Below are 9,192 nucleotides of genomic sequence, written 5' to 3'. Positions count from 1 at the left end.
TTTTTTGTGTTTTTATAAAATTAAAATTTTATTGTTTTTAAGAACATTGTTAGTTAAATATAATTAAACTGAATTTTCAGAAAAATGTTTATTTCTATTTAGATCACATACTTGTTTATTACAGTCTCAAAACTACCGTGAGTACATAAGGAATTATACATATAGAAAACTTCTCCATGAAATTAAACTTTTCATATATAACTAATTACAGAAACATGTCTAAGTAAGGAAAAACAGTAAACTAAATTGTCAATTTTTTTTAATCTTTACTCGAGACTATTTTATCCATTGCTTTTGAGAGAGTGGAAGGGGGAGAGAGAAACATCAATGGGAGAGACACACATCGACTGGTTGCCTCCTGCACCCTTCCCAACCAGGGCTGGGGGTGGAGCCAGCAACTGAGGTACATGCCGTTGACAAGAACAGAACCCAAGACCCTTCAGTTCTCGGGCTGATGCTCTAACCACTGAGGCAAAATGACTAGGGCTAATTTGTCAATTTTTTGACAAATGAATTTGGAAAACCTACTTTATTATATAATGGACTTTTGACTTTAATGGACATGCCCTCTCCAAATGAGTCTGTTATATCTAGGTTTTACTGTATACGTTTTCTCTTAAGTATGAGTTCGCTGATGTAAAATGAAACTGCTTTTCTTGGTAAAGCCTTTTTCACACACACTGCATACATAGGGCTTCTCTCCTGTATGTTTGCGCTGATGTCTGATGAGGTAACTCTTTGCTATGAAACCTTTCCCACATTCACTACATATATATGGTCTCTCTCCTGTATGAGACCGTTGATGTAAAATCAGCTGCACCTTTGAGGGGAAGCCTTTTCCACATTCACTGCATACATAGGGTTTTTCTCCTGTGTGAATTCGCTGATGCAAAACCAGAGAACTCTTCATAGTGAAACCCTTCCCACATTCACTGCATGCATAGGGTTTTTCTCCTGTGTGAGTTCGCTGATGTACAGTGAGACTACACTTCATAGTGAAGCCTTTTCCACATACACTACATACATAGGGCTTCTCCCCTGTATGTGTTCGCTGATGTCTGATGAGAAGACCCTTCCTGGTGAAACCTTTCTCACACTCATTACATATGTAGGGTTTCTCCCCTGTATGAGTTAGCAGATGTGTGGTAAGATGGGTCATTATGGTGAAGCCTTTTCCACACTCTTTACATATATATGGTTTCTCTCCTGTATGAGACCGGTGATGTACAATCAGTTGTATCTTCACTGGGAAGCCTTTTCCACATTCCCTGCATACATAAGGTTTTTCTCCTGTGTGAGTTCGCTGATGTAAAACCAGAGAACTCTTCATAGTGAAGCCTTTCCCACATTCACCACATACATAGGGTTTTTCTCCTGTGTGAGTCCGCTGATGTAAAATCAGATAACTCTTCACAGTGAAGCCTTTCCCACATTCACCACATACATAGGGTTTTTCTCCTGTGTGAGTTCGCTGATGTAAAATCAGAGAACTATTTACAGTGAAGCCTTTCCCACATTTATTGCACATATAGGGTTTCTCTAAAGTATGAATTCGCTGATGTATAGTGAGACTACCCTTCGTGGTGAGGCCTTTTCCACATGCACTACATATATAGGGCTTGTCCCCTGTATGTGTTCGCTGATGCTTAAAGAGAAGACTCTTCCTGCTGAAGCCTTCCCCACACTCATTACATATGTAGGGTTTCTTTCCTGTATGAGTTTGCTGATGTCTGGTAAGACTGTTCATCATGGCAAAGTCTTTCCCACACTCATTACATACATAGGGTTTCTCTCCTGTATGAGTTCGATTATGTGCAATAAGACGACACTTCTCGATAAAGCCTTTTCCACATTCACTGCATGTATGAGGTTTCTCTCTTGCATGAGTTTTCTCATGTTTATTGAGATTAGACTTTGTAGAGAATGTCTTCCCACACAGACTGCATCCATGGGGTCTCTCTCCTGTATGAGTTTGCTGATGTGTGGTAAGAGTGTTCATCGTGGCAAAGCCTTTACCACACTTGTTACATATATACGGTTTCTCTCCTGTGTGAGTTCGATGATGTGCAAAAAGACGGCACTTTTCGATGAAGCCTTTTCCACACTCACTGCATATATAAGGCTTCTCTCCTGTATGAGTTTTTTTATGTTTATTGAGATTAGATTTTGTAGAGAAGGTCTTCCCACATAGACTGCACCCATGGGGTTTCTCTCCTGTATGAGTTTGCTGATGATAAATGAGCTGCCACTTTTTTATGAACACTTTCCCACACTCACTACAAATATAAGACTTCTCTCCCATGTGAGTTTTCTGATGTATATTGAACTGTAATTTCTTGAGGAAAGTTTTGTCACATTCAGTGCATTCATATTGTTTCAGTCTTGTATGAACTCTCTGATGTTCAGTGAGCCTGAATTTTCTGGAGAAGGCTGTCCGACACAAACTGCATCCATGTTTCTCTCTAGTATGAACTCTCTGATGATGAATGAGCTGAGACATCTTGATGAAGGCTTTCCCACATTCAATACATACATGGGCTTTCTCTACATTGTGAATTCTTTGATGCTTAATAACCTGGGAATTGTTATTGATGTTTTTCATGCTGACAGGCAATTTAATTTCGTTATGAAATTGTTCATGGTTGACATGCAGAATGCATGTCCCATCTCCATTCAACTCAACAGCGTTAGTTAAGTTAGAGCTGCTGTTTTGGTTTTCAAAACATAAATTTGATTTTGAAGGTTCTTCACGTACCTCAAACATACCATGATTTTGCTTAAATAGGAAATGACCTTCTCTCTGATTAACAACATTTGCAGACATATTATATTCACAGCATTGTTCCACACTCTTGTGAATATTTCGATTTTGCAAGTGATAATGCAGAAGATCATCAACTTTCTTAAGTTCTAGGAAAAAAGAGAACAGTAACTAATTCTGTAATCTCTCATAATCTTAGTTTGAAATAAAACTGTTTTTATAAAATGCCTTCATGTGAAGTAACCGTTTTGTGACAATCCTGTGTTATAGAATAAGAAATATATTTGGTCTTCCTCTACAGTTCTTGACACTGAGCTTATAAAACCCTTGTAAATTCCTAATTGATATGAGAATCTTTTGTTGAACATCAAAAAAGGCCCTTACAATAGCAGCTGAGTTTATGCTAATAAAATGACATAACACAGGTTTCCTACATACACACAGGATGGAGCTAGTCACCAGAAAAACAAATAGATGAGAAGGCTGGACTTTTAGCACCACCCAGTGACCTCTGGGAAAAGAGGGAGAGCCTAGGAATTAAAGCTCTATAAAAACTCTTTACCAGATCTGATCAGCTTCTGGTTTAATGAACACAAACATGTGCCCGGAGGGTGATTCACTCCAGTTCCATGGGAACAGAAGCTCCTGTATTCAGGGATCCTTCAGACCTTGCCCTATGTACCTATTCATCTGTATCCTTTATAACAGACAGGTAAACATAAGTATTTCTCTGAGCTGAGAGCTGCTCTAACAAATTAACTGAACCCCCAAAAAGCTCATGAGAACTTCCAATTTATAGCCAGTTGATCAGAAGCACAGGTAACAATTTAAACTTGCAATTGAAATCTGAAGTGGGTGCAGTCTTATGGAACTGGCCAGAGCAATTTTTTTCCTATCATTTTTTGTAGTGCTGTTAACTTCAAAATTATTAGGATATCAAAATCCAAGTATTAAAGAAATAAAGTGATCACATCAGTGGCAGAAGGCGATCACAAGTATAGAACACATTACAGAGTGTTTAGGAAAACAGAAACTTTCTCACCAAGATGATAGTGCATCATGGAGATCACTGAAATAGAAACTGCAATTTCAAATGACAGGAAACTTGGTTACCTGGGATTAAGTGTCATAAGAATATGATGGGAAAGTAATCAACTTTACTTTTATATCCTAGCAAAGAATAATCTAAAAATGCAATCAAGAGAACAATTCTATTTACTAAATAATAAAAGAGAATCTCATATTTAGGAACAAATTTAAGAAAAGGAACCGTAAAGCTTTTATTCTGAAACTTATGTTGTTGGAAGAAATTAAAGACCAAATTATATAGTAAGACAACCAATGATCATGGATCAAGATGTTTAATATGCTTAAATTGAAATTACTACCCAATTGAGATACAGGTTCATTGTAATCCCTACCAAGATCCTAGCTGGGTTTTTTGCAGAAATTCACAAACTGATTCTAAAATTCAAAGAAAATAAAAGGATCCAAAAAGTCAAAATTGTCTTGGAAAAGAACAGAGTTGGAGGATTCACTCTTTCAAATTTTGAAACTTACTACAAAGCACAGGCATCAAGGCTATGATAATGTGTACATATAAAATGTTCCCAAATTGATTGTGGTGATAGTTACACAGCTATTCAAAATATTATAAACCAGTGAATTATATAATTTAAATAGGTAAATTCTATGGTATGAAAATTCAATCTAAATAAAACCATTAAAAAATGACATGAAAACAAAAGCTTTAGGAAAATGAATGCAGCGATAACAACTAAGAATGAAGAAAAATATGAATTAGGAAAACTAGGAAGTTAAGTCATTTGAAGGAGACATAGTTCTGATGTAGTTTGGGCTGAAACTCATGTAGCACGTTAACAAGATCTTTTCTTCTTAATGGAATGAAATGGTAGAGACCTTTAAGAAGAGAGCTCAGCATGTAAAGAAAATCCCAGGTGATGCCAGGATGGACAGAATTTAAAATATCTAGTGTAGAAAAAGAAAAGAATGGAGGAAAGATGATTCCTGCTCTCACACACAAATATGGGACGTCAGAGGCCAGTTGCCATGATGATGAGTAAAACACACAGGAAGAAAGCTTACATTAGACAATATTGAGGGAGAAGTCAATTCGGGAGTGCATTTCACTGAACAGAAGGAGGTTAACTCAGGGCAATAGAGGAAACATTTAATAGTGATGAGAACTGAGTATGAAGAACCTAACGGGACGGCGTCAAAAAAATGACATAAATGCACCGTGAAAACCAGGTTATCACAATCTAAGGTGGAGTTGGATGTTATGGAGGAAAAATCACTATTTTCAAACAGAGCAGGGAGGCCCAGTAGTAAGAAAAAAGTGATGAATCCAAAGTTCTGTTATTCCAGAGAGGCCTAGAAAGTGGAATTTCATAGCAAGAAAAGTGGTAAAACAGGCAGAGACACTGTGGCTATGGACAAAGGAAAAAAAAGATCTGCGAATCCTACGCAAACAAAAACAAAATGCAGATAAAATAAACGGGTCAGAGTTCAAAAGAGAAAAATGGGGTATGTTTTCATCTAAATTTCTACAAAGAAAAGGGGTTCTCATACCTGGAGAAGTGGCTTGAGTTTTCTCATTCATTGTCAGAGCTCTGACTAGAATACGAATTCCTGGCCGCCCACCTTGCTGGTTCTCACCCACTCACCTGGACAGACTAGACAGTAGAGTTCATCCTGTACTGTCCACAGTTCTTCCCCTTGTTCCAACTTGGAGAGCACATCTGGTTTGCTGGCTTGATACCCTGCTCGAGAAAAATGAAGAAGACTTTGATATATTGAATGGTTGGGATTTGTTGAGAAGGGAAAACGAACAGGTTTCACATCTTTAACACAATGACTTTTCTATCAGGAGAGGGGATATTATACTCTCCTGTCTGGGGAAAGAGAAGGATCTGAGATTGTACCATTTCAAAGAACTGCAGTTATTGTGATGCGTTAAACAGCTTAGAAAGAAAAAGACACTAACAGGGCAGTGTCTCAGTGACACAGGGGAGCTGTCCTCACCCAGGGACACCAGGTGGCTATAGTTCTCCAAAAGCACGTCCCTGTACAGGTTCTTCTGATCAGGGTCCAGGAGCTGCCATTCCTCTGAGGTGAAGTCCACAGCCACATCGTGAAATGTCAGGGATTCCTATAACAACACCATGTTGTTTAATGGCGCGATGTCCTTCAGATGATATGGAAGAAATGTTAGTTTTTCTGATCATTTTCACTTTATAGGCTGAATCCATATAGTGAGTGGGGTTTTATTTTATATACAGCTGAATAATCACATGCCTAGTAAAATACTATTTTCTAATTGTTCATTAAGTCATCCATGAATTCATCCAATTAGATATTACTATAATGTAAAGAAGTTCAATGTTCTTGTTAACTTAGAAACACCTTTCATATATTCAAATTTATATAGTTGAGAGACAAGAAATATATATATGTATACTTTCCAGAACCCACAAAGGTGGGTTCTTTAAAATCCAATCCTGAGGATTTTTTCATTTTAATTTTTATTGATTTATGGGAGAGAGAAAGGGAGAGGGAAAAGCGGGGGGGGGGGGGAGGGAAAGAAAGAAAGAGAGAGAGGGACACATCACTGTGCAAGAGAAACATCAATTGGTCGCCTCCCATACCTGCCCCCAGGAATTGAACCCAAAATGTAGGTATGTGCCCTGACCGGAATCGAACCCACAACCTTTTTTGGCGAATGGGACGATAATCAACTGTGCCACCCAGGTGGACACAAAGGTGGTATTCTATAGGCTCTACCAACCCATTACCGAAGAAAAAGATAAAGACAAACCCAAAGTCACCTGAGCCTGCGGCATTTTCTCGTTCTCTGAAAAGAGACAGAAATGGGCGGCTCTGTCTTGCTGTGTCTGGGTCAGCTCTAAATTTCTGTTCAGAAATCTGTCCTCAGTCAGGTGTGTCCCCGGAATTACTGATACCCAGTCTTGCAGCTTTTCCTGCTTCACATGATTCTATTGTTCCTGGTGTCGTCGTAAGTTATGTCCAAACCTGTAGAGAATTTTTATGAGTTTATTTGAGCCAAACTGACAATTGCGGGGAAGCAAAAGAACAGATTGAGACAATGCTTTAGACAATAACGGTTCTGTACCTCATTTTACACATTAGAATAAAAGAAAAAGGCCCAAGAGGGTTACATGAAATCCATCGGTGATGGATTAGGCAAGGGGGAGAAAGCAAAGCAGGGAAATCTCTGGGATTGGATAAAAAGTAAAAGGAATAGACATACGTCTACCTAGGTGGCAAGAGGATGATTAACAGTTAAGAATTCACACGATAACAATAACAATGAGGGGCTCTGTAATCTCTTGCTCTAGTGGGAGATTGTGCAGAGTGGTTTGAAAAAAAAATTTACCCTGACATTCCAAACGTGTTATTCTTGATGCAAAACAACAATGGACAGGCTTAGTTAAGGCACAGAGTGCCCTTTGTTAAGAAATATACCAGTCTAGGACATGACTGCCCACCATGACTTGCTTTTAGTTAGAACGTTTTAATTTTAGATCGTCCTTTCTGGTTGCTTTCCCCCTCTCAGTTTGTAAGGCCTACCGTGCAGACCTCTCCTGAGCTTGTCAGGTTTAGTATGTGGTCCCTTTTGTGACCACACTGAGGAAGTTACAACCTGTGGTGGGTTGAGGAGAAAATTCCATGAGTAGAACATTTCCTCTGGGACCCCATGCTACAGGGCTCCTAATCACCGTGTCCACAGTATCGATGGTGTTCCTTTATTTGGTCTCCTGGAAGTATTTACTATTCAGGTCAATGAATCCTTAGGTTCTAAATTTACTGGAGGAGTTCCTTTATTCTCTGGAATTAAGAGGAGTGATTGTGAAAAAAGATGAGAGAAAGGACATTGTAGGGGCAGAACAATTTCTTCTTTTCTAGGTACTTTGGCTGGTCTAATAATTAAACTAATATAACACAGATTAATAGGGGAAAAACAATCAAACAGGTTACTGCATACATGGAAGTGACCTAAGAAAATGTCCAAATTGGCAGACGCCATCACCTGAAATACCACCTTCACCTAAAGTCAAAAGATGTTGGGGGTGGTGAGTCACTCATGGGAGGTTGCCAAAAAAAAAGCACAGTAAAGAAGCTTAAGGTTGTGCTGGGCCAGCGTGGCTCAGTGGTTGAGAATCAACCCATGAACCAAGAGGTTAAGGGTTTGATTTCCTGGCCGAGCATAGGCCCGGGTTTCAGGCTCAATCCACAGTAGGGGGCATGCAGGAGGCAGCCGATCGATGATGTTTCTCTCATCTCATTGATGTTTCTATTTCTCTATTCCTCTCCCTTTCTCTCTCAAATCAATAAAAATATAATTAAAAAAAGAAAAAGTCTAAGTTGTTATGCAGATATGTCTTGTTTCCTCCACTGATAGCTAAGGTGGGTTGGGTACAGTGAGGAAGATACCCTTGCAGATGTCATTGCCCATACAAATTTAAATATCCTTCAAAAGGGATAACTTCTACTAGATTTTCAGAGCTTTTCCCAGGGCCGTAGTTTCTTCAAATTAAGCAGCCTAAAATAACCAATATCTCAAAAAGGCATATTTTAGGGTGGCAAACTGCTCCCCTTCAGAGTCAAGGAAATATGTATTTAAAAGACAAAATTCTCTGCCAAAACTAACAGATTTTCGCATATATAGCTGGCTAGAACTGCCCACCGTACCTAACAGCGAGAACGGGAACCACCACAATCAACTAAAACAGACCACAACTTACTAGTACCCTGGGATACGGGTCACCCTGCCAGAGGGATGGATATTACATTTTCTGGAAGAGACAGATGGACATGTTCCCCTCTGCAGACCAAAACGTCTCTGTCACAACGACCCAATTCTGCCTTCGCAGCGACAAGGGTGCCACAGAGGACACGTGACAACGGGCGCTGCTGGTCTAGTCCCGGCTCCGTGGGTGGAGAGCTGCTGGGTGACAGCTGAAAACGGAGGGGCTGGAACTAGCGCCCTGGGCCCCGCTGCCTCCGTCCAGACGCCGCCGAGGCCTCGGCCTTCACCGAGCCCCGGGCGCCCCAACTCCGCCCTCACGATCCTCCGGGACCGGACCCCGGTCACACCTCCTGGTTCACGGGAAACCCGGGCGGGCGCCCCGCGACCCCGACCCCGCCGGCCCCGCGCCACTCGCCGCCTGTTACACCCCCGCCCTGAACCCCACGCCGCGGTCACCTTAAATGCCACGCGCGCCCCCTGCAAGTGGGGTGACCCGCAGGACCCCGCGCCCGGAGAGTCGGGACAAGGGCGTCACCTCCACAGACGCCTCAGCTGCGCCCCGGGCCCCCGCGACCTCGCACACGCGCGCCCCGTTTCCCTCAAGTCCCGTTCGCACGTGGGTCCCCTCCGCCACCTCCAC

The 9,192-nt window shown here is 40.9% G+C and overlaps 1 protein-coding gene across 1 annotated transcript; it reads right to left on the bottom strand.

Moving 5' to 3' along the window:
- LOC107540433 (uncharacterized) lies at positions 1 to 8,541 on the bottom strand. Its single transcript, XM_016217190.2, has 4 exons — positions 6,610 to 8,541; positions 5,807 to 5,933; positions 5,449 to 5,544; positions 1 to 2,910 (listed from the first exon to the last, which is right to left on the bottom strand). Exons 1-4 carry the CDS (start codon positions 6,622 to 6,624, stop codon positions 617 to 619), a joined length of 2,532 nt encoding a protein of 843 aa, XP_016072676.2. The 5' UTR covers positions 6,625 to 8,541; the 3' UTR covers positions 1 to 616.
- Positions 8,542 to 9,192: the final 651 nt, after the last annotated feature.

Source organism: Miniopterus natalensis, chromosome 18 (assembly GCF_054644295.1).
Source record: "Miniopterus natalensis isolate mMinNat1 chromosome 18, mMinNat1.hap1, whole genome shotgun sequence".
Lineage (NCBI taxonomy): Eukaryota > Metazoa > Chordata > Mammalia > Chiroptera > Miniopteridae > Miniopterus > Miniopterus natalensis.
This window is presented reverse-complemented; position numbering and strand designations above follow the sequence as displayed.